The sequence below is a fragment of the Myotis lucifugus genome, unplaced genomic scaffold, assembly GCF_000147115.1.
Source record: "Myotis lucifugus unplaced genomic scaffold, Myoluc2.0 scaffold_246, whole genome shotgun sequence".
Lineage (NCBI taxonomy): Eukaryota > Metazoa > Chordata > Mammalia > Chiroptera > Vespertilionidae > Myotis > Myotis lucifugus.
Window position 1 is genome coordinate 1,481,176 of NW_005871294.1, and position 26,215 is coordinate 1,507,390.

General features: G+C 39.8%; 2 protein-coding genes across 6 annotated transcripts in view; one reads left to right on the forward strand and one right to left on the reverse strand.

The window, feature by feature from the left end:
• Positions 1–306: 306 nt before the first annotated feature.
• Positions 307–11,667, reverse strand: DNAJA1 (DnaJ heat shock protein family (Hsp40) member A1). 5 transcript variants are annotated; one of them, XM_006098784.3, is made up of 9 exons: positions 11,538–11,665; positions 10,339–10,480; positions 10,005–10,182; positions 7,916–8,020; positions 6,869–7,096; positions 3,934–4,048; positions 2,541–2,656; positions 2,125–2,225; positions 1,286–1,504 (listed from the first exon to the last, which is right to left on the reverse strand). In XM_006098784.3, the coding sequence occupies exons 2-9, from the start codon at positions 10,468–10,470 to the stop codon at positions 1,286–1,288; spliced, it is 1,194 nt and encodes a 397-aa protein (XP_006098846.1). In that variant the 5' UTR covers positions 10,471–10,480; positions 11,538–11,665. The 5 variants fall into 5 exon arrangements, with proteins under 5 accessions (XP_023618179.1, XP_023618178.1, XP_006098846.1 ...); XM_023762411.1 differs by lacking the exon at positions 6,869–7,096 and having other exon boundaries at positions 307–1,504; positions 11,538–11,667; XM_023762410.1 differs by lacking the exon at positions 11,538–11,665 and having other exon boundaries at positions 307–1,504; positions 10,339–10,470.
• LOC111827910 overlaps positions 11,261–26,215 on the forward strand; it is a 16,596-nt gene continuing 1,641 nt past the window's right edge. Inside the window, exons 1-3 of the mRNA XM_023762475.1 lie at positions 11,261–11,854; positions 12,423–12,460; positions 21,300–21,377. Coding sequence (XP_023618243.1) covers positions 11,261–11,854; positions 12,423–12,460; positions 21,300–21,377 — 710 coding nt within the window. The remainder of the gene's footprint in view (positions 11,855–12,422; positions 12,461–21,299; positions 21,378–26,215) is intronic.

Genomic DNA, 26,215 nt, shown 5'->3' on the forward strand with positions numbered 1-26,215 from the left:
AACATTTAGTATTCCCATGAGCAATGTGCAGGGTTCCAACTTCTCCATTCTCATTTGCTTTCATTTTGAGTTATAGATTTTGGATTATTTGATGTGAAGTAGTAGCTCAGTGTGGGTTGATTTGCATTTTCCCTCATGACTGATACTTTTCACTCTCCACCCATTTAAATAGAAAATATTTAATTACAGTTGATATTTTTGGGTGTTAACATTTTAACTAGTTAAGTGAAAAGTTACTTATCTTAGTGACCAGCTAATGCTTTCTTCTGGGGGAAAATAAAAAAGCCTATAGTGACACACTGGAAATACTTTGTAATCAGTGTATTAAGGAGACATTCATACATTTCAAGAATTGCTTAAATTCTGATATCCAGATTTAAGCTTGTGAACATATGACTTTAAACATACAATTAAAGCTATTCATAATTTGCTATACTACCAACATTAAATTACAGTTACTTTGGAGCATAAGTTAAATGGTTTAAAGTAAGCCGGTAACATACCTAAAACACACCTTCCTATCTCATACATGCAAATTACTTCTCCATGTAAAGGTTTCATCACTCAACTTCTAAGTTAGCCTATTCCAGAAGTCACTACTCTAAGGCTTATGGTCCAAAGAGAAGGGGGAAAAAAATGTAACCAAGGACTGATATATAATAATAAAAAAAAGATGGCACAACAGAAGGGAATGCAATTCTACAAGTGCAAGCCCTCAAGAAGCAGATTATGATAAACCCCTTCTTTGGAAAGGTATCATTTCTATCACTGATACCACAGGTTAAATTATATGGCATGCCACCTTCAAGTAACAGTTGAGGCAACAGAATAAATGCAGAGGCATCACAATGAATCCCACTTAATACAACTATACAAACTAACACTTCTCTACAAATTCAGTTCTTTGTCTGACTGCCAGTTAAATACAGAATTTTAACTTCATAGCTTAACAATTAAGGGTCACACACCAAAGTCAATACATATATCTAGCATTTCAGTCTAAGCTATTCCATGTACATAACTGAAATTAATTACAAAGTATGGCCTAGCAAATGCTAGGGGAATTTTTTTACAGGTATTATCTTGCACACAAGTCATCATACATACAGGGCAAAGTCAGAGCTTTTATATTTGAGTTTATTCTTCATTTAACTTTTAAAACACTACTATACTTGAATATTAAAACAAAAACAATAGCAAGTAGTGAGCATATTATGGTTACAGTCCTTCACTCATTCACTACTGTATATAAAATGCCAGCAGTGAGTGTTATTCACTGGCCCCATTAAGAGGTCTGACACTGAACACCACCCCTAGGATGATGTTCATCATCCTCGTATGCTTCTCCATTGTAATGGCGCCGTCTTTCTTGATTTGGATCAAAGTCCACCAGTTCCACCTGGTCCATTTCATCAGTCTCTTCTACTTCCTTCCTTTCAGGTAGGAGTTTTTCCAGCAAAGAGAGTTTATCAGGAGAGAGAAAGCCATTCTCAGGAAAGTTCACCTATAAAAAAAAGAACTTCTATTGTAAGTTTGATTTATTTACTTCATCATTAGTTCCTTGAATTACTGTCAACCCATTTCCCGCAGAAAAACACATGTAACCACAACGCTATTTTTCAGTGAATTTGCCCATCCCAAGGTTAGAATACATGCTCTAAAAGGCACAGCATCCAGTGCTCTGAACTAGTTTAGAGCATATGGCACAAGTAAGGTCTTTTAAAAAAATAATGATCCTAGTAAAATAGCTCTGTAACAACCATTGTTCTATTCAGAAAATACATTATACACGAGAATCCTAACTAAAACACATTTTATGAACCACCCTATTAACAAACCAACCACTGTCTTTTGCTAAAAATCCACAAGTTATTTTAAGTCCTTCTGCTGAACTTTAAGATCCCAGTTATAGTCTTGTAACCTCTCCCTTCACCAAGTTTTAAGTAGCCAAATGATGATGTAAACAAACCCAATCCCAACCTGACAGAAGTATTAGATAAATGTATTTCTTTCTGGATAAGGGAGAATAGAAATGTGATGTTTCTTTGACATTCAGAAGATGTAACTGATATCAGATTTTAGTAAGTAACCACTCAAATATTCCTAAAGTACTTTATAGCTTACCTTAAATTCGATGATTAGGCGACCCTTTTCATATGGTCTACGATAAATTGGCATGCCTTCATTTAATACACACTTGATATCTCCATGCTTGACAATCTGACCTAAAAACATTGAAGACAGGTTCTTCCTTAAATACAGCCACATTTTCATGTAGAGAGAATAAGGAACAGAGAAAAATGTCCTAGCTCATTGACAGGAGGTAAAGTTATGAGAAGCAATCCTTTATTTCTCATTTATGGGTTTTCTAGGGGCTTCCAAAAAAAGAGCCAAGATCATACAATTTCAGTTCAGCTCATGAAAGGGATATGTAACTGAGCAAGTAAAATACCGATTTCCTCAGTGCCTAAACAGCTATCTGCAGACAATGAAAATAAATTACTAGAATAGAAAGAGAAGCTCATCTATCAGTACCTTACCTGGATGAGAGGTGATGACTATGGTTCGGTTGTCAAGAGTAGCTATTGGCTTTTGGAAGCCACACAAAGCTTCAACCAGCTGTATGTCCATACACATGAAAAGGTCTTCTCCTCGTCTGTATTAATATAAATTTAGCACATACTTAGATCTTTCAAATCACCAATTATTATAAGTACCACAGCAGGCAATTATTTTCTTAATAAGAGCAAGGTACCTTTTACAAAGGTGTCCTTTCTTCCCCATTCTAAAAACAGAGCTGAGAACCAGGAGCAGCAAATATATGGAACCTGCCAGGCCCATTTCCTGGACAACACTTCGGAATCCTTACCCACACTCTAGGTAGTCTCTACCATTTACCATCCCTGAATTGTCCCATCACCTAATTTTAAATTTAGTTGCTCACATAGAGAAGAAAAAATTCTAGTAACAGTGAGGCTTTAAAAAAAAGCAAACATACATTAGGGAGATTATAGTAAAATATGAACAGACCTCAGCTGGCCCTGGGTTATGGGCTCTATAAAATTTTCTGACATACATAAATTAAGTAACATAGTGCTTGGAACATTATGAACACAATCTTTTATATTTAGTAACAGCCCATTTCCTCCTTTGGTGTTTAGACTTTTTTCCTTTTCCAATCCATATTAATAACAGGACACTCTCCAGAAAAACCTCCTGAGGATTCACCTCAAATGATGGCATTAAAATCCCGAGTTTAATAGTATTTTCCATTGTAGGAACACTTAGGGGATGTTCTATTATAATTAACTTAAAACCAGTTCCTTCAGATGTAAATCCTGACAAGATTTATTAGAACCCCAATCCAGTCTGTTTTAAAGTCAGCCATGGGTATATAATTGACATATTCTCTGTTTACTATCAATTTTTCTTTGCTTCCCTCTAAGTTCATTGTAAATACTATTAAATATTTCACAGCAATAGGTCTGAATTTACAGATTTTAATAGAGATGGTTCTAGACACTTATTTACAATTAAAAGCAACTGAACATATCGTGAACTCTAGGATTTAAAGTGGTGAGAACTTTAGGACAAAATTTTGTCTAGGGAGGTTTCCCACAATCCACCTGTTTATTATATTCATGCAAAACATCATCTAACTGAAGTATATTCTTCAAATTCCAGATTAGGTAATCAATTTACCTAAATTTGGACAAAAAACTAAAATCTGATCCTTTTTGTTCTCAGCCTCTTTCCAGATGAGAACATTAATGATTAACGACATTTTAGAAAAGATATACATAGCCTAACTCTCCCACTATATTTTTCCAGAGTATTTCTAGGAAGTATGTTCTAAGAGTAATGAAAAGCTCATTTAAAAAAACACTCCAAGTATGCACGATGTCAGTTTGAGTAGTTGATTAAAATTTTTACCGAGTGAAAACAGCATGGTCCTTCTGATCTAAAACAATGATAATATCTCCTGGCTCCAGTCCTGGTTCCTGGTCTCCTTCACCATGGAATGTTATCTTCTGGCCATCTTTCATGCCTAAAAACAGAAGGTTCATTTTATACTTTTATTTAACATCCAGCTAAGGTCAGATTCTCAATATATTAAGAAACACAGATGCATGTTTGTGCATAAAAAAAGCAAGTTCAAGTTTTTGTGGATGCTAAGGTTTACAAAGATGACTAAGAATGCCCATATGATTAGACCAGTCCAATTTCTTACTGAAGATATCACAAAGAAGAACACAAACTCTAGAGGCAAAGAGATCAGGCCTCAAGTCTCAGCTGCTACTTACTACCAGCTGGATTATCCCAGGGAAGCAAGCTGCTTAACTCCTAACCATCAACTGTCCCACAGAGACCTACCTCATGAGGATTGTTGTGAGGACTGAATAAAAAGGCCCATGCTGGCAACAAATCCGTGACGGGCAAACACTTTAACCATAAATGTTAACTATTCCAATTTCATTACTTACTTAAAAGAACCTGTATCAAATTATTTCTATTAAGCCTAACAGTAACATAAATCAAGACTCTCTTTTCTCTATTGTATTAGCAGTATTTACATATAGGAAGTATAGGATGTCCCTCAAAAATGTATGCACACACTTTGGATAATTATACAGTGTTAGCCCTAGCTGGATAGTTCAGTTGGTTAGAGCGTCGTCCCAATGTGCCAAGGTTTAAGGTTCAATCCCCAGTCAGGGCACATACAAAAAGCAACCAAGAAATGATAAGAAAGTGGAACAACAAATTAATGTCTCTCTCAAATCAATAAATAAAATAGAAATTTAAAAATGTTAAAAAAAAGGCAGTGTTTATTATTTAACTTATTAAACTTATTTTATTGAGAGATTCCCTCCCTCGTACCTCTAACCCATATATTTTTAGTTCAGTGAGGCCTTAGACAACATCTCTTTAAACTTAACTCATGTAATGTGTTTGCAGATTATACTACAGCAGTATCTCCTGATAATTTCCTGAACCAATCAGTGACGTCACCCAAAGAGAACAATTTATGGGAAAAATTAAACCTATATAAACACAGCCAGTACAATCGATTTCTATATATCAATCTAGATCCAGCAGTTAACTCATTACTAATATTTCATATATACCTTCATCCTTGTCCAACCCCCCAATATCTGAAGCAAAATCCAGACATGAATTAACCCACAAATACTTCAGTACCTCTAGAAAAATAAAAGCTTAAACCACAATACCAGTGTTATACACCAACAAAACTAAACATACTGTGGCTTTAATCATCACGAGGCAGTATGACTAGTTACACTAGTGTAACAAACTCAGCTGTATTTTGCTGGCTGTTTCAGTACTGTGAAGAGCATGGGTAAGGGCAAAATAAATGGCTTTAATCGCAATTAATGCCCTCCTAAGTACATACTATTGGTAGCGAGGTGGGGCATCTTACTGGAAGAAAAAACAACAACAACCAATCCCACATGGGCCAATTAAGTGGGGGATAAATGGAAGGAGGGAAGTATCATGATTCACATGGGTAAGTACTATTGCAGGGCTTACATAATGTATATATGTACTAATATGAGATGTTCTTAATATTAATAGTTCCAAGTCAGTATGTACAGTATAATACTAGTTGCAAAGTCTGAAGATTACAACATTTACTATTTCAGAATAGCAAAATTAGAAACTTTAATTTACTCTGGAGTTATATACATTTCTGAAAAAAGTTATATAGTTATAAACTAGAGCCCCAGAGCCAGAAACCTATAGGTAGGTTTACAGTCTATAAAAAACATTAAAAAACACTTTTATTGATTTCAGAGAGGGAGGGAAGCAGAGAGAAACATCAATAATGAGAGAGAACCATCAATTGGCTGCCTCCTGCATACTCCCCACTGGAGGTTAAGCCCACAACCTGGGCATGTGACCTTTTAGTGCATAAGTTGACCAAAACATTTTAAAAAGCACTAACTTTTTTGTCTTTTTGAAGATTTTCTAGAGAGAGGGAGAAAGACAAACATCAATGTGAGAGCAGAACATCAATTGGCCACCTCCTGCATGCTCCCCAACAGGGATCCAGCCTGCAACCCAAGCATATGCCCTGACTGAGAATTGAACTGGCAACCCTTCAGTGTACAGACCATGCCCTAACAACTGAGCCACACTGGCCAGGGCTAAAAAAGGAATATTTTTAATCTAAGCTCTTACAAATCAATAAAAATATAACACATTTCATTAGTTTAGAAAAATTTTAAGGAAATAATTTAAATTCACCTAAATCTCCTTCCCCCAAGTATGAAAGTACATATATTCCTTACCCTAACAGTTCCTAAGGAACTTAACATGTGCAAAAATTAATTACAATTTAAAAAGAGGTAGAACTAGTAATTTAATGCAAATGAATTAAGTTTGGAACACTATTTAATCATTTACTGATGTCAGTGTTATAGTAAATGAGGAGATTCTTAATATATTCCTTACAAATGTGCAAAAATGTCTGGATGGAAAAAGTTTTTACTATGTAGGGATAGAGAGCTAGAAACATCGATCAGCTGCCTCCTGCACACCCCCTCCTGGGGATGTGCCCGCAACCAAGGTACATGCCATTGCACTCAAGAATTCAGAAGTGGCTGAGAACTCACCTTTATCAATATGAACTTCTAAGCCAAACCGGTTTCGGCATGAGGAGATTCTTAATATATTCCTTACAAATGTGCAAAAATGTCTGGATGGAAAAAGTTTTTACTATGTAGCCCAGATATCTCTGCGTGATAAGACCATGCATAGAACCCTATTGAGAATCATTTTTAACAACTATAAAATCTAAATAATCTTGCCATTGCACTCAAGAATTCAGAAGTGGCTGAGAACTCACCTTTATCAATATGAACTTCTAGAATCTTCTTCTCTCGAACTATCTTCCTTCCATTGCAGCTTTTACATCTATCTTTAGGACTGATCCTTTCCCCATGGCCCTGGCACTCCATGCACACAGACTGAATTTGCTGAACCATTCCAGGGCCTATCTGATGAATTCTTATTTGCATTCCAGTACCTCGGCAATTGGGACAGCACTCTACTGCTCCTTTCTTACCACCTCGGCCTAAATAGTTTAAAAAGAAATTGAATTATGTTTGAACTTAGTATCAGACACAATGATGAATGTTTTAATAAGATAGTTTTAATAGACACAACACTGTATTAACATTTGCAAGTGTGATGAAATGCTTGTCCATCAAGAACTAAAATTTAGCCTTTTTATTTGATAAAATACAGCTGCAACCAGCTTCAGTCATCTATAAACATTGACTGTTGTTTTCCCAAAGAACCATTTTAGAATTGTGAATTTTAAACGTGCTCCCAAATCACAATTCACTGGACATACTTAATCTGTGAGACGAGAGCAGTAAGGAGTTTTTTCTCTTTAGAAGATACCATATTTCCAAAAAAATAACTTGTACTTATAAAAGGCTTAGAGGATCAGAGCCAATAACTTGTCTCTATATGGAACAGCTTAGTGTGCAAAGAAATCACTGTTTAAATCCTATTACAGATTATGAAGCCACTGGAATGATCAAGTGTTAGAGACAATATGATGTGCTCATTTGAACTCAGCGGGTGGTGCCAGGCCAAGGTGGGTGCAAGCAGGGGCCCCAATCGCCCTGCCAGTCACCCCACCAATTGGCCCTGATTGCCAGCCAGGCCTAGGGAACTTACCTGTGCCCGAATTTCATGTACCGGGTCTCTAGTATACACATAAAGAAGTGCTCACGTTTTGTTAATATTCTCTAGATGGTAGATATAGATAGTTCTTTATGTTTGCACCCTCCAATATTTAGGTAGTGTATTATTCGTCAGTTTTATATCTTCAGAAAGGCTTCAGTTCAATTTTCAGTTTATTTAAGATGTTAGAAGACCATACCTTCACATTTGTCACAAATCACATTCTTTTGTAGAGCTAGTTTTCTTGTTGCACCATTATATAAGTCTTCTAAGGTTACAGAGAGCTGATGCACCACGTTTTTACCTAGAACAAAATAATGCTCATTAAAAATCTAAGATGTACGTACCTTGTGTTCAATGCACCATCAAAATTACAAATAATAATAAAAGATAAGGCTCACAAGGTACATTTGTTAAGTAACTTGTATTACATACATAGAATTTGTTAAGTACATATTATATACAGTTTGGCCACATTACCCACAAACTGCAATTAATTTCAGGTAAGAAAAATTGGGTGAGATTAAGTAATTTGCCTAAGAATATAGTTGTGACTATCTTACAAATTATGGCAATCAAAAACATGAACAGTAAAATCAGGTGAGAACCAATGCCATTTATAGGGGCACATTTCATAATAATTATTTTAAACTACATTTCTGTCCCAATATATTCTTTGAATCTTTCACTTAATATGATATTGAGCAACATGGCCTATTACTTCATCCAAAAATTCTTCAGCACACTAAGTTCCAAGTTCCAACCAATCAAGATTGGCTGGGGAAGCTGATGCATTTATTCAACCTCCACAGAATATCAATTCCTACTTCTACATGAAGCAGGAATAGCACATTTACTGTTTGACTAGCACTAGTTTAACGACTAGGTTTCTCATATCCTTTATCATAGTGCTGTCCAAAAGAAGTTGCAGCAGTGATAGGAATGTTTTGTATTTGTGCTATCCCACACAGTAGCCACTAGTCACATGTAGCTATTGCAGATGAAAACTGAATTTTTGTCTTTGTTTTTAATGGATCTAAATTTATTGTGGCCAGTGGCTACAAAGGAGTGCCGTAACTCATTTCAGAATAGGAAGTGGAAGGTTAGAGATCATATGAGGACACAGGCTACAGAAATGAAGTCACCTGTCAATGGTTAATATGTTCCCAGCTAGTAATTCTTTCACAAAGACTTCATCCACCACAAAACAGTATTGCCTTATGCCCAAGTGAAAACAAGTTCTCAAACTCTTATCTGCACAATATGCCTGTTGTGAACATTTTTAGTTTCCAATGAAGTGTGAAGCACCATTAACTATATCCTTCTGCTCCTAGCTTCATCTTTGGGTTCTGTATCACAAATATAGCCCCATACAGTTGGTTCCAGCACATTGAAAGCTGCCTTTCTTACTTTAGCTTTAAAGTTTTGAGAGTATAAGGGAAAAGGGCTTATTAAATTTGATTAGGCAAGTATTTTTTGGTGTCCCACACAGAGGCCTTTCATTGATCTAAATCACATAGAAGAGTTAGACAGTCAATTCATTATTAAAAATATAATTATAAAAACATATCCCTTTCCTTTCAGGAAAAACTAAGTAAACCATTTCTAGTCTTTCTGAATTTTAAAAAGCTCACAGTGGAATTTAATGGCTTCCCTATTCCTTCTAAAATGGACTCTACCCATTGGCCATTATTTATGTAAACTATACTGGGAACAAATGAGATTGACTCTGACCTGAACATTGTTTTCCTATGAAGAATATTTCTACAACCAGGAAACGGCATTTCTGATAAATGTTAAGGGCACATATACAGACATAATAAAGCTGAAGCAAAATTAACAGATAGCAGGCTATTTGGAAGTAATGAATCTATGCTCCAATCCTGACTACTGATGCCTTGCTGTATAACCTGGAGGGAAGTTTAGGTTTCTGAACTTTAACCCACTTTCAACTGAGTGCCTCCCATTAGGTTGGGGGGTGTCAAATAATAGCTTAAAAAAGGGCTTTGAAAATTATGTTCTGATACTTTGTTCCTTTAATTAATGCTTGACAATCTTATTGAAGTTTGTGTCCCAGTGTCAAAGAGCTTTAGAAGCACTCACTTGTTAGCACTTGGTCTAGATAGTTTTAGTTACATCAAATCTTATTTTAAAAAACGATACAAATAGAAATGGCAGTGTAGTTTGCAAAATTGTAACAACATGTAAACCAACATTTAAAATAGACAAGAATTTGCTTTGACCAAGGGGCTACTGTGAATTGCTGCATATAGACTGATTATTCTTACCTCTCCTTTCTCTCTGCATCCTTCCTCCTCCTCCAAAAAACATATCAAAGATGTCCATGGGGGAACCAAAACCACCACCTGCTCCACCTTCCTTAATTGCTTGTTCTCCTCCTTTGTCATATAAGTCCCTTTTCTTTGCATCAGAGAGCACTTCGTAAGCTTGAGAAATCTGTTTAAACTGTTTGAGAAAGAACAAATCTCACTTTAAAAAAGTATTACGAAGCATAGCTACTATATTAGGCATACTCAATTTCAGGTTGTTATGGAACTACCATGCACCTGACCAAAAAAAAAAACGATTCAAGCTGTGCTTGAGTATGAATATACAACTTGCCTTCTCTCCTTCATTTGGATTCTTATCAGGGTGGTACTTCAAGGCCAGCTTCCTATAAGCCTTTTTCAGTTCTTCCTGGGTGGCATTGGGTTTGACCCCCAAAACATCATAGTAAGTGGTTTCTTTCACCATTTTTGACAGCCTGAAATTAAAAAAAAAAAAAAAAAGTAATTTTAACTGACTTTCAACTGGTAGCTGTAATTCGTTAAATCATAGATATGGCCGAGAAATCTGTTCTTTGCCAAATCTGATTATAAAAACCCTGCCTTCCCTAACCTGCAGAGGAGGTAACAATTCCTTTGACAATTCAGCAATAAACTCTAACAAATTGCAGATAAGCGAATAATTCCCAGGGAACAATTCCGAAGCTCCCTATAGCAGCTGGCTCCCGTTCTCCCACACCAGAGCCGCCACCCGGTCTGGGTTCTTCCTGTTCCCCGCCCCCAGCAGTGACAGAAGGAATCAAAGGAGCACCAACAGGTTCAGTCCGCTGGGTCCTACATTACCAGGGCCTCTGGTCAATACAAGACACACACTCCCTAGAAAAAAGACCTCTGGGCACCAGGGGCCAGGGGGTGGTGTATGGACCGATGTATACGGCGAGCCCACGTCCGCGTCTCAGTTCCAGGGCCCACAGCGCCTCCACGCCGGCCGCCGAACCCCTCGCTCCCACCGGCCGCGCAGCTTACACGTCGTTAGGTGTCCCCTGCACTGGGCGCCGATCGTTGAGGTTTCCTTCCTCCCCCCGCCCCCCCTCCCCGCTCACCAGGGAGAGAAGGTGGGAGAGGCCAGCCGGCAACAAAGAGGAGGGGAGGCCGAGAAGCGAAACCGCGGCCGCCGCCCGCTCCTCCCGCAGCCCCTCACCCGCAGCTCCTTCTGCGCTTGCGCGCAGGGTCGCCCACCTCCCTGGGAGCCCGGGGGTATGGCACCGGGTAGAAGAGCCCCAGGCCGCAAGGGCCCGGAGACCCCGGGCGGGACGGGGAGCAGGAGCAGCTCTGCGGAGGGTCTCGGGCCCACTCCCTACGAGCCGGGGATGGCTCGCCCCCCCCCCCCCAAAGGGGAATCGTGGATCCTAGAACCCATACCCCTCCCGCCCACGCGGAGCCAACCGCCTCCCGACCGCGGCTCCGTCCGGCTTCCCGGCGCCGCCGATGGCGTCGGCCTTGGGTCGAGGGGAGGCGCCAGGGCCCGACACTCACCGGTGAGCGGGCCGAGGCAGGTGTGGAGGAGCTGGAAAGAGCGCGTTGCTGCGCGCAGCTCAGGCAGCCGCCGCTCCTCCACCTCTCACCGAGCGTTCTGGAAAGTTCCGCCCGGCGCGCCGCAGCCGTCGTCTTTTGTAGCCGAGCCCAGACGCGTCACCCGCAGGAAGTCCCGCCCTTCCCGCCGCTGCCACCGCCCCGCGGTTACCCGGGCAACGGCGCGGGGGAGCTCGGGCTGGAGGGGCCTGTGCCGAACAGCCTTGTGGGGTTGGGTTCCTAGTGCTCCTGGAACTTTCTGGAGCCCTTTCTTCCCCCGGGTCGGTCCAAGAGGTCGGGATGGTCAGGCGGGGACAGGGATTGCCCAGGAGCGTGGCAACTCCGCGCCAACTCGGAGTTTCCAAACCCGGGGGGAGGCCGGGACCGCGGGCGGGTGCCGTGTGCAGAGCTGGTGTCTCGCAGAACAAAGCCCTGCAGCGCTTCCTCCCCGCCGGCGCCTCCTCTGCCTCTTTCGGCGACTCCTACCGGCTTAGTTCTTGAGCGCTGAGGTTCTGGGAACTGCTGAGCAAGCAGCGCTGAGCAGGATGGGCCTGGGCCCCAAGGCAGTGTCACAGGCCTTGGATCTTGTTCCTTATCACACGCTGCCCCTGACCTGATCATGCAAACTGCGAGGCTGGAAGAGCGCTTTGCAAGTCCAGGCTCCTGTGCACGCGCTGCAGCCTCCTATACGCTGGGCTCAGGCCAGCGCCAAACCAGACACGTTTGCAATGTCTTTGGGCAAACGGAGGGCCGTGAACTCTTGTCTGGCCGGGTGTTCACTTGGTTGGCTAGCGGGAGACACAGAGTAGCACCAAGAGTGACTGACATTGTTTTATCTGATGTTTTAAGTACCACCAGTCTGTGAACCTGGACCTACAGTCTGCAAAGTGAGTCTCTGGGCTTTCAAATGTTGGGAGGGGGCATATTGGGAAAAGGGGGCCGTTTTTTCTTATTCATTAACACAACAAACTCAGGAGTACTATCTGGCTCCAAGGAAACTGAAATTGAAAAAAAAGCCGGTTCACATGGCTTAGATTTTAGTAGGCGGCCGTACAAGTCAACGAACTGTAAGTGAGCCCCGATACAGAGATTAGCAGGAGAGAGGCCCGTGTATATTAATCTGATGGAACAGGGAAAGCTTCCCTGGGAAAGTGGTAGTTGAGCTGAGTTTTGAAGGGAGAAGAGCTTTCGCAGTAAAGGACAAAGGACAAGGGGAAGGTGTGGAAGAATATGGTGTTTTTAGGAAATTGCAAGCAATTGGATATAGCCAGACCTAAGGGATCTGAAATAGGAGGTGAGGCTTCAGAGCCAGTTGGGGTATATCTTGCTAAACTAAGGATTCTGAACTTTACCCTGGAGGCACCCCCATGTGTATCTCTTCAGCCTTATCTCTTAAATTGTGTGCACCAGTTGCACCGAACTATTTTCAGTTTCCCAAATGCACATTTTCACCTCTCTGCTTTACTCTGGCTGACAAACACCTAATTTTCCCAGTCTTACATGTTACCTTCTCAAATACTACCCCTGGTATAAAGTTGTTTTTTTTTCTTCTTCTTCTGATCAGTTACTGAAAGTCTAATACTTCCTGGAAGGGCACTAGGGTTTGGTAATATAAAAATCACGCAAGTTATGGCCCCTGTCCTCAAGGAGTTCACCATATAAAGAAGAAGTTGAGGAATATACCCCAACAAGAAAGAGTATATTGAGGTGCTCAGTAGGGAAAATCTGCACCATCTAAATAAATATCCCAGGTCGAGAGACCAGCAGTTGTGAAAGCATGAACAGTTAAGAGAAAAGAACTAAACACTGTTCATGTGTTATGTAGGCATTATTGTTCTAAAGTCCATACTTGGCTTTAAAACGTTAAGCAAAACACTTCAGTATAACAAAACACTTCAAGAGTTTCCACAATGCATATTACCATGCCTCATGTTTCTTAAATATAACCATGTTTAGTGTTTCTTTTTGCCTGAGGGATCCAATTGAAATTCCCAGAGCTTTTAGAAAGATGGAGGTATGATACAAACATGAAGATACCTTCTTGAGACCATCAACATAAGGCCATGAAATACGATATTGAAAATACTTAAAAAATCTGCAAGCTCACTAAATGAGCTTAATTATTAAGAATAAAGATAAGGGGTATACAAGTTGATTTTTTAAAAAATGAAAACTACTTATTTGCTTGTATGTGCATAAAATATTTCATAAGGATACCCCAAAACTTGTAATATGGTTGCCTGTGGGAGAGAGCTGGGTATTGGAGAGAGGCAGATGGGAGGAAGGCATACAGTATTACCAAATAACCTTTCGTGACTTTGGAATATTTAACCCATTTGAATGTAGCACTTATTCGAACATTAAAAAACATCATATGCTCTGTTTGTCATTTCTTTCTTCATAGAAATTTATGTCAATGATGCTGAAAATATGTACTGATGAATATTCTGGCTTAACATTTTTAAGGCGCATTCTTATTTACATAAAACAAAAAGAGTAACAATAATTACGTGATTTTTTTTTTTTTAAAGAAATGGGAACATATACATGCTGCTTGTTCCTTGCCCTTTTAATTTATTGTCATCTTATCATGTTCGGATAAATAAACCTACCCTATTTTTAACGACTTCATAGAATGTAGGATGCAGGCACTATAATTTAACCATTGTCCTATTGATGAACATTTTGACAATTGCCGATGTTTTACAAACAGTGTTAAATAACAAATATCGTTTATTGTTGAGAAGTTCTCAAATCCATCTTTGGGCATTAATGCAAGTATTTCTGTAAGACAGACATCTAGAATTGAAATAGTTGAGCCAACGTAAATGCAGATTTTAAATTGTAATAAATAATTTTCTATAACAGTTTGTATTGCTGCCAGCAGTGTGAGTGGGCCTTGCCAATATGGGGGATTTTATCTTTTTTTAGTCTTTGCTAACCATGGAGATTAAAAAGTGGTATCTATTGTTTCAATTTGAATTTCTTTAATAGTGTGGTTAAGCATCTTCTAAATAGTATTTATCAACTCTTCGTCTGTCAATGGTCCTTCTTGTTATTTGATCATTTTTCTGTAGTGTAACTTAGCACCTTTATATTAGGGATAGTGTGTGTGCATATATAAATACGTGTGTGTGTGTGTATATATGCCATATGAAGGTTTTAATTTTTATGTAGATACATTTAAAAAAAATTTTTAATTGATTTATTGGTTGCTTCTTGTATGTGCCTTGACCGGGGAATTAAACTCACAACCTTGGCATATCAGGATAATGCTCTTACTAACTGAGCTACCCTGCCAGGGCTAAATTTTCTTTTTTTAAAATTTATTGGTTTTGAGAGAGAGAGAGAGGAAGAGAAATATCTATTTGTTGTTCCACTTAGTTATGATTCGTTGGTTGATTCTTATATGTGCCCTGACCGGGGAATTAAACTCACAACCTTGGCATATCAGGATAATGCTCTTACTAACTGAGCTACCCTGCCAGGGCTAAATTTTCTTTTTTTAAAATTTATTGGTTTTGAGAGAGAGAGAGAGGAAGAGAAATATCTATTTGTTGTTCCACTTAGTTATGATTCGTTGGTTGATTCTTATATGTGCCCTTGATTCTTTTTTTCCCCCCTTGATTCTTGATTGAACCTGAAATCTTCAGGTATTGGAACAATGCTCTATCCAGCTTAGCTATGCAATGAGTAGGTTAGATAAGTTGCAACACTTTCTTTTTGGCTTTTGCGTTTCTTCTCCCTTCTTTTCCCCTTCTCCTTTAACTTTATTTGTTACACATAGAAAGCCTTCACAAATCCATTATAAATATATTCTCCCAGGTTTTTCTCTAGTACTTTTATGGTTCCATTTTTTACATTAAAAATTTTAATCCACCTGAAATTTATTTTGGTGTAAGGGCTGAGGATTATTTTTAAGTAATTGAGATGTATTTTTGTCCAAATGGAGGGCTAGTTTATCTAACACTATTTTAGTACTTTATTTTTTTTCATGACTAATGTGAAGTGCCACTTTTATTGTATACTAAACTCCCACTAAAATACATTTTAATTTCTGGTAGTTCCCCTTATTGCTCCTCCTTTTTACAATTTTCCTGGCACTTTCTAGGATTTTTATTCTTCCAGGTAAATGTAAGAATATTTCTAGAAGATTTCCCCCATTCCCACTGTCATTTTGATTGTGATTATAGTGCTTTTATATATCAGTCAGTTTGGGGAGAATAAAAATGCTTATGGTATTGAATCTTCCTACCCATGGAAAAGGTATATAGTGCATATAACTGTGTGTTCACTTTCTTTATTGTGTTTATGCTTTTTAAAAATTTAGGTCCTGCTTATTTCTTCTTAAAGATGTCACTAGGCATTGTCTTCGCGTTGCTTTCACAAATGGCCTCTTTTCTTACCATTGTATTTTATTTCAGTGCCTGTGCTCGGTGCACTCTCAGTAACCATGTGACCAGGTCACACATGTCCATGCAGGTAGCTGGAGATGGCTGGAGGCATGGCCGGAGCCAAGTCATAAGGTCTTGAGCATTATGTTATTAGTTTGAATTTTACCTTGAGAGCTCTTAAGAGATACTGGAAGACTTTAAGGATGGGGTGATATAACCTCTAACAGCTGATTTTTTTTTTTTAGCTCCTATCAGGCACTGCGCTAAACTCTACAAGTGTCATATTTTAGTCCTCACAACTCTGTTTTACAGATGATTTGATCATATGTACTTTTTAGAACAGTCATTTGGGTGCTAATGTGAAGGATGGATTCTTAGAAATCTTTTATGATGAGGATGAGATTAGTAAGTGATAAGGCCAAAACAGGAGAAATGGAAAGGGAGGGAAGTATAAATACAAAGGTGAAGTCTTCAGGTCTTGGTGACTGGATGCAGAGATGAGGGAAAAGGTGTCATCACTGACATCCCCCTTTCTGGACTGAGCAGTAGGATAGTTGCAGATGCCCTTCCTGAGACGGACAACCTAGAATAGTGATGGCGAACCTTTTGAACTCGGCGTGTCGGCATTTTGAAAAACCCTAACTTAACTCTGGTGCCGTGTCACATGTAGAAATTTTTTGATATTTGCAACCATAGTAAAACAAAGATTTATATTTTTGATATTTATTTTATATATTTAAATGCCATTTAACAAAGAAAAATCAACCAAAATAGATGAGTTCTCGTGTCACCTCTGACACGCGTGTCATAGGTTGGCCATCACTGACCTAGAAAGAGGAGGAAGAGGAGGCTGTGGTGGGGGCAGAATTGGAAAAGGGGGCAAGATGAATCCAGGTTTGGATATGTAGAATTACTGCTATCCTTTTTTCTTTAATTTAAAAAAGAAAAACATTTTATTGGCAAATACAAAATGGGAAGTAAATTGTAGTCAAAATGCTGTTTTTATGCTTGTATAAATTAAATTTCTTGCAGCATTTAGGTTTTAATTGACTGTGAGGCCTAGTAGGGCTGGAAATTGTTTTCAGTGTCACCAGTTTGTGCTGGTACTCCTCTTATCACTGTGAATGCCCACGGTTTCAGTCTCCTCTATGAGCTGTTCTCCTTCCTTCCAACCCCCAACCCCCAACCCCCAATTGTTATTTTTAAATTAAACTTTTAATTTTAGAGTAGGTTTAGATTTACAGAAATGTTGCAAGGAGAGTACAGAGAATTCCCATATATCTGGCACCCAGTTTTCTGTATTATCAGCATCTTGTGTTAAAGTGATACAGTTGTCACTACTAATCAACCAATTTTGATACATTATTAATAACTAGAGCCCATTCTTTATTTGAATTTCCTTAGTTTTTACTTATTGTCTCTTTTCTGTCCCTGGACCCTATCCAGGATATCACATTACTTTTATCTTTTTTCTTTTAATCCTTTCCAGAGGATGTGTTTAGAGAGGGGAAGGGGGGGAGGGGGAGAGAATGAATCATGGATGTAAGACAGAAACATTTATTGGGATCAAACCCGCAATCCAGGGACCAGAAATCAAATCCAAAACCTTTCGGTATACAGGATGATGCTCCAAGCAACCGAGCTGGCTGGCCAGGGCAGGATATCACATTACTTTTAGTCGTCATGTCTCCTTAGGCTCCTCTTGACTGTGACACTTTCTTAGATTTGCCTTGTTTTTGATGACCTTGGCAGTTTTAAGGAGTGCTGGCCAGGTGTTTTGTAGACTGCCCTTCAGTTTGGGTTATCTAGTGTATTTTTCTCATGGTTTGAGTGGGTTTACGGGTTTTAGGGAGGAACACTACAGAGGTAAAGTGCTAGTTTCATCATATATCCCAGCTACATGCTATCAACATAACATTACTATCGATGTTGACCTTGATCACCCACTTGGCTGAGGTAGTGTTTGTCAAGTTTCTCCATTGTGAAGTTATTCCTCTGCTCTCTGCTTTTCTATACTATACCCTTTAGAAGGAAGTCTTACTTATCTTGATGTCATAGGCTTGAAGGCACAGAGTAGTATTTGCTGAACTGAACTGGGTCCCTATTATTTTGTCTCACAAAAGTTCTGCCAGATATTTTTTTCTATTTTATCAATAGGAAAATAAAAATTAGAGAATTTGAGTAACTTGCTCAAAGTAGCACAGTAAGTAGTCAAATTGGAATTTGAACCCAGTCCTTCTGAATACAAAGCCTGTGGTCTTTGCTTGCACCATCTGGCTTTACAGAGGGTTGTATTTACTTTGGCCATCTTCCCTAAGTACTTATTATGCAAAATTGTCCATAGATAATGTGGTTAGACTCGTTATATGGAAATTTAATTCCTCCTTTCAATTTAAAGTTATACCTTAGAACTCTCAGTCTTGAATTGGGCAGATCTCTGTGCTCAGTATTGCTCGATCCAATTTTAATATAATATCTTCTCTTTAATTCTCTGTAGAGTTATGAAGAGTGGGTTACAGCAGGGCCTTCCTGGGAAAGTGGGTACAGTTCAGATGTTACAGTAGTATAGGACTGTTTTTATATTTTGTGAGGCAGTGCAAAATGAAAACAGTGCCCCTTGTTCAGAAATCATTAAGAATTCCAGCTGTAGTGGGTTTTGCTTAGGTGTTAGAGCATCAGTCCTTGGACAGAAGGGTCTCGAGTTCAATTCTGGTCAAGGGTATGTACCTCGATTGCAGGCTCGATCCCCGGTCCTGGTCCGGGCATGTGCAGGAGGCAATCAATCGATGGATCTCCCGCACATCGATGTTTCTCTCTCTGTCTCTCTCCCCCTCCCTTCCACTCTCTCTAAAATCAATGGGGAAAAACAATATCCTCGGGTGAGGATTAATAAGAATTCCAATACACTGACAGCAGAGCATTATACCAAACAGGAGGCTCTTCTAAGCATGAGACCTGTGTGAGTGTACAGGTCACATGTCCATGAAGTTGGCCCTGCAGTAGTAGAAGTAGTAGGTAAAGAGGGCCAGTATTAAAGCAGTGGAAGTGGGAATGGAGAATGGAGGGTGGTTACACAGTATATTCAAGAGGTAAATCTATAGGAATTGATTGATGATTAGTTGTGATGAGTGAGTGGGCCGATAAAATATGGAATGTAAAGTTTCTGATTGGGTGAGGCCATTCACTGGCACAGGGAATCAAAGAGGACCAGATTGGCCTTGAGGGGAAAATGATGAGTTCAGTTTTAAACATTAACATCCAAGTGTAGATATTCAGGAAGCACTTGGATATGTAAGTAGCCATAGAAAAAGAGCTGGGGTGTACTCTCCAAAATGATAGTGCTGCTCACTTATTCTGAGGTTGAGGACCAGGATGAAGGGGGATAATTGGTTGAGGACTTCCATCTTTTAAAGAAAGTATTCATGTATTTCTTGTATAACTGAGAAATAACTTTTAAATGGAAATCAAGTCACAAAGTATTAATTGTATTTGTAAGAGAAATAGAGTCAATCTGAAAGTAAAAGTTTCAAAAGTTTATAGTAATACGAAAGGCATTTATGATAGAAATAGATTTGCAACCACCTATTTTCTGTTGCCAATACCACACTACATGTGTCTCAAAATAGACTCTTAGTTTACTTTTTAAACTTTTATTGAGTATCCACAATCAATTGGTTCCTCTACAGGTTGTATAACTGAAAAATTACATTAAACTTTAGTTTTACCTTGTATCTTTATGCTTTTTGATAACTGACATATGAGCATTGCCATATTTTAGTAGTATATTGTATAATGCTTTTTTCTTTGGATTACATTACCTGTGTATTTTTTCTTGGGGGAGGTGATAGGGAAAGCCTGAAGATAGAAGTCCGAAGCTCACATTGGAGTTCTGCCTCTGCCTCTTGTTGGCTGTGTGATCTTGGGAAAATTACCCAGCTTCTCTGAGCATGCTTTCCTTATTGGTAAATGGAGATGAAGATAACCTTATTAGAGATGTGAAAATTAAATGAGACTATAAATGAAAGTTGTTTGTAAACTCTAAATTTTATAAATTCATACCTTTTTTAGTTTTGCACCCACGACCTTTCTTAGTGAGCTTCCCACCTCACGTCCTTCTCAGAATCATCTCCTCCCTTCGCAAACTCGTTTTCTCACCATCCCCATAATGTGCCGTGTATTCTCCTGCCTCCTTAATACTGCTTCTGATTCATTTATTTAATCAACAAATGTTTATCGAGCACTTCACTTCCCTCAAGTCTTTGTTTAAATGTTACCTTCTCAGTGAGGTCTACAATGTCTGCCCTATTCCAAGTTGCAACCTGCTGCTGCTCAGCACGGCCAGTCCTCCCTCACCTGCTCTCCTTTTCCTCCACTACACTTATGACGTAACACAATATTTACCTATTGTCTCTTCTCTCCACACCCCCTTCCCACTAGAATTTAAATGTCATTTGGGCAGGGATCTTTGTTTTGTTTTATGATGTATCCCAGGCATGTAGAACACTGCCTGGTACAGAGTAGGAACTGAACCAGGGGCATTTATTGAACAAATGAATGAATATGCATTGTGCCAGACTTTTAGCCAGGCTCTGGGTATGCAGTTGTGAAAAGAAGAGCTGGTTTCACCCTCATGGAACATCCAGCCTGGCATTATTGTCTGGTGGTTTTTCTGCCCGCCTGGGCTGTCCTCCTCTGGGGAACGTCAGAGTGACTAATAGCTGAGTTCAGAGTGGCCTTTCCTCTTAGTGGTGAGCAATTTTCAGATAGTTTTGCTTTTAGGTTAAAAAAAATTATAATGGAAGGACAGGAAGAGAGTAATGCATTCTATTTAGTTATTCTAAGTTAAAAGTCAACAATTTTCCCGAATGCAAAGAAGAATACAAGTATTTCCTTTAAAGTGCTGGGCCTTGCAGGTAGCTGAAAGAGGTCATGGGGGTATATCTGGTTTAACTTGTTTTCCTTCCCTCCCTCCCTCCTTCTCTCCCTCCCTTCCTTCTTTTTTTTTCTTTCTCTCGCCACCCCTCTTCTTTCATCTGAAGGAAGATGGCTGTAATTTTTCATATTATTGAAGAATGAGAGGATGTGCAATAAACATGTTTATTGCTGTGTTTTTGAAAAGTTTTGGAATGCTTCATTCATGAGATCCTGACCTGTTTCTTGAGGTCCTCTCAATGCAGTTTGTCAATAGGAGTTTTTATATTGCTAGAACTCTTTCTTAAGAAAAGAGAAAACAAAAGATTAAATTGAGTATATTTAAAAATAATCTGCTGATCCGGCACACTTAAAACTATATGTCAACAACTGTTCTTTCTCTCACTATGTTCTCACATAGGCAGCCAGGGAAACACAACGCAATCCAGGGAAACTCTGTAAGACGGGATGAAGAATTAAGGAAGAACGTTGCTCACAGGTATGCAGCTGAACTAAATGATTTTTAATATCCCTTCCAAATCTGAGACTTTTGATCTAGATAATTTAAATTCCTAAATCCTGTTTGTCCTCATTTATTTGAATAATCCAGTTGATAACATTTTGTGTAGATATATTTTCTAAATAATTATTTTAATTCTGCAGGTATGAATTGTTTTTTTAAAAAAATATATTTTATTGATTTTTTACAGAGAGGAAGGGAGAGGGAGAGAGAGTTAGAAGCATCGATGAGAGAGAAACATCAATCAGCTGCCTCCTGCACACTCCCCACTGGGAATGTGCCCGCAACCAAGGTACATGCCCTTGACCAGACTCAAACCTGGGACCCTTCAGTCCGCAGGCCGACACTCTATCCACTGAGCCAAACTGGTTAGGGCAGCTATGAATTGTTTTGCCCCATAATCTTTTTGTCAGAAAAACTATTGATAAAGGAAACTCTTGGGACTGTAGCCTCAATTTATTGTAAACAGTTTCTATGATGTCCCATATACCCATGATATGATAAAAAATCTACTCTGCAAGATTATTTTTAGCATCTTCTTGCACTTGGTAACAACTTAAGTTTGTGTAACACTTGTTGCATTGTGAGTAAACTCTAAAACATCCTCAATAAAACAAAGAACAAAAGAAAAACTCAAGTGATGAGCTCTATGTAAAGTCTCTTGTAATGCTCTTGACTGATTTATGAGCCCTTTAGAGTGCTCACATTGACCTGTGGACACATCTCTGTCCTAGTATTTATGTAAATAGGTATATACTTTATAAACACTGATGGTGATACCTTCTTCCAGAAAGGATTCATAGCCATTTCCAAAGGTACAAGAAAACCCCCCAAAGCAAAACTCACTCACATACACTCCAAGATGCCATAAATTAGAGCAGGGGTCCTCAAACTACGGCCCGCGGGCCACATGCAAATACAAATATTGTATTTGTTCCCGTTTTGTTTTTTTACTTCAAAATAAGATATGTACAGTGTGCATAGGAATTTGTTCATAGTTTTTTTTTCTAAACTATAGTCCGGCCCTCCAACAGTCTGAGGGACAGTGAACTGGCCCCCTGTTTAAAAAGTTTGAGGACCCCTGAATTAGAGAATGAAAAAAAAAAGAACTGCAGAGAATGAAGAAATAAAAACATGGGTAGAGACAAAACGGAGGCAAAGCTAAAAATGAATATAGGGATGACCTTCACATTTGCTACAGCTGGGCCATGAATTTGTCTCTAAGCTGACAGTTTCACTGGTCCCACAATTCATGATATCTATGGATAAAAAACAAAACCGTTACTCTGGAGAAGTAAAACTATTCCCGGAACTGAGATCAGATTGGACTGTCTCCCAGGGACACTCAGAGAGAGAACATTGTGTTATATGAGCGGCAGTGTCCTTGACAGCATCCCTGACAGGGTGACCAGTTCACAAGGATGCCTCGGAGAGCCCGATGGCTACACACCAGAAAGCGAGTCCATGGGTTAAAGCAATAGTTCTGAGGCGGAGGACTGGCTCAGTGGTCATGGCTGCACAATGTTTTTACCTCCTGGACTACAGTTACTGGCATATAGCAGGTATCAAGAAGCATTTCTGAGTGAATGTCGATTGAAGAAGACCGGTTCAAAGACTCCCTCTAGAAAGGTCTTCCAATTACCAAGACCTAAAATCCTGCTCCCCAACTTTGCACCCCTTTTGTAGCTATCAAGCAATAAATACAGTTATGCAATGTTTCTCCTACTGTTGGGTTAAACTGCCATTTCAATATTTTGACATTAAATTTCTCATGTCTTCCCCAAATATGGGAATGAGGCCAGGGATATTTGTATGTGTGCGCACATAGTTGTTGTTGTTGGTGGTGGTGGTGGAAGTGTTAGGTCTAGAAAGTACTGTAGTCATCAAACTGGAAGACCAGTTTGCAGGTCACCTTGAGAGTACTATTGGCTTAGACCCAGGCTCCCACATCCAGGCTGTCCTTCAGAGCTGAAGCAGGGTGGGTCACGGTGCCACCATGGGCCTTTTGCCATGGGTCTCTGCTGAGCAACAGAAAGACCCAGTCACAGGTAATGGTATCACTGGCATTACAAGGGACTGAGTGCTGAGCTAGCAGCTACTGACCCAGGGCTCTTTACAGTCCTGTAGGGGAACTGGGGTTGAGTTGAGTTCGCAGGTTAGGGTTTAGTCATTTTAGTTGGCAGAGTTAGAGGCTTGGGAGTAGGGTTTGGTGTAAGGGTTTTTCTTCCGGGTGGGTGTCACCACCTCTCAGTTCTGACTGTTATCTTCCTGTTGTCATTGACATTGTAAAGATGCTTCAGAGTAGGAACGTGGTCCCTATGTGCAGCTTTCTACCTGCAGTCACAATGATGATGAAGATGCTTGTCTTCTGGTGTATAACTTTACCTTGTTCTTGTTTCAATAGCAATGGCACTGTCAGACCTGGGATAGGAAACTGGGAGAGGGAGTATAGTGGTTAAGAATATGGATTTTGATGGAGGCCTGTGCAGGTCTCAATCCATCCAGGGCTTAAAGTTGCTATCTGCCTCATAAAGGAAAGTAGATGGTTTGTCTTTTGGCAAGACAAAGTTGTCTTGTCTGAAAAAGCCTCCTCCGTGCTTGGCTTTGGCATCTTCCAGGAATAGGAGGGTCTCCTGTCATGATGGGCAGGAGGTGCTTTTGCTGATTCACATGATGGGTGGCTGAGGTTTGGGGGAGACACGTGCCAAGCACGCAGCAGCAGTGGGAGGCCTGTGACAGCACCAGGATGTGGCACAGCCACAGGGTCCCAGGGAATGGGAAGGTGCTCAGGATCACCTTGTTGACTATAGTGCTGCTGGCACTCAGCACTGCAGGCATAGCATTGCCACCTCCTGTGCCCTCACATGCCTTACTGCTGCCATCCTGCCCCAGTGGCCACCCTTTTCCACCCATCTGACGGCCCAACCCAGGCTCGTCATCACTTTCTACTTTGCTTTTTTTAAATAGAATTTATCCCCACATAACCTGTATATTTCTTTGTTTATTGTCTGCCTCTCCCCACTAGATTGTAAGCTCCTTGAAAGCGGGAACTTTGTTTTGTTCACTGTGGTAGCCCCAGCACCTAAAACAATGCCTGATATGTAGAAGGTACTCAAAAACACTTATTGAATGAATGAGTAAATGTACCAACCAATGGAGAGCTAGAACTTTTGTGAGTTCATCTGGCTAGAGGCCAAAACACTGGAGAATGTGTAATGAAGGTGTCCACATGGACTCCTATAGCTATGTCTCTCCTACTAGACTAGTGGGAAGAGCTGATAATGCCAAGAACCCAAGCCCCCCTGGGAGTTACTGTTAACTATCTGTAATTGTAAGGTTGAGGGTCTAGATCAGGGGTGGGCAAACTTTTTGACTCGAGGGCCACAATGCGTTCTTTTTTTTTTTTTTAATTTATTTTATTGATTTTTTACAGAGAGGAAGGGAGAGGGATAGAGAGTCAGAAACATCGATTCAGCTGCCTCCTGCACACTCCCCACTGGGGATGTGCCCGCAACCAAGGCACATGCCCCTGACCGGAATTGAACCTGGGACCCTTGAGTCCGCAGGCCGACGCTCTATCCACTGAGCCAAACTGGCTAGGGCCACAATGCGTTCTTAAACTGGACCGGAGGGCCGGAACAAAAGCGTGGATGGAGTGTTTGTGTGAACTAATATAAATCAAAGTTAACATCATTACATAAAAAGGGTACCGTCTTTTTTTTTTTTTTTTTTTAGTTTTATTCATTTCAAACGGGCCGGATCCGGCCCGCGGGCCGTAGTTTGCCCACGGCTGGTCTAGATAGTACAGGATTCATTTAGTTTGGGAATGGTACAAAGGGCAGTCCCATCAATCTTAAAGTTAGCTAGAGTAGTTTTCTGGCTTCCAATCCAAAAACCTTGACTGAATAGGTTCAAGAAATTGAAAGAAAGCCCCTGTGTTTGGGTATGTGGATAGACAAGGAGAGAGTGATACATAGAAATAGATAAGACCTCTCTAAAAGTAAGACTAAACAAATGTGTTTAGTATTAAGTGGATGAGGAGTGGAAACCCATGAAAGAATTTAAGCAGGGGAATGATATGGTCAGATTTGTGTTTTGAAATATTGTCTTGCCCAGACAGTGTGGCTCATGGATTGAGCGTCGACCCCTGAATCAAGAGGTCGCTGGTTTAATTCCTGGTCAGGGTACATGCCCAGGTTGCGGGCTTGATCCCCAGTAGGGGGCGTGCAGGAGGCAGCCAATTGACATTTTTATCTCTCTATCCCTCTCCCTTCCTCTCTCTCTAAAATCAATATTAATAATAATAAAAAAAGAAATATTTTCTCTAGCTGAAGTGTGAATGGATTGGAGGAGGTCAGAGTGAATTATGGAAAAAATAACATTCCAGGGGAAGTAGCATGAACATCAAGGAACACAATAGAGTATTGCAGTTGGGCCAGGGCTTAGCAAAGATCTTTCACTTATCTCTCTACAGTACGGGGGAGAAGGAGTTTGAAGGCTATTGCTGGTACAAGGCTGGGAATGAAGAGAGGTGGGAGGTAGGGCAGGATAAGTTAGAAGGGCTTTCTGTGACTTTCTTTTTAATGTTTATAAGAACTTTCAGGAGAGACCACCACAACATCCATGATTTACACAAATAAGAAGAACTGAATTGAAATAAAGTCTAACTTGAACCATCAATGGTATAAATGCCAGTACTTGGGATTATAGTGACAATCTTCTAAACTCTTAAAAATTTAGAATCTTGAGAGAGTTAAGCTATGAAATCAATACATAGTTGATTAACCAGCTATGTATGGAGAATTACAGCCCTAATA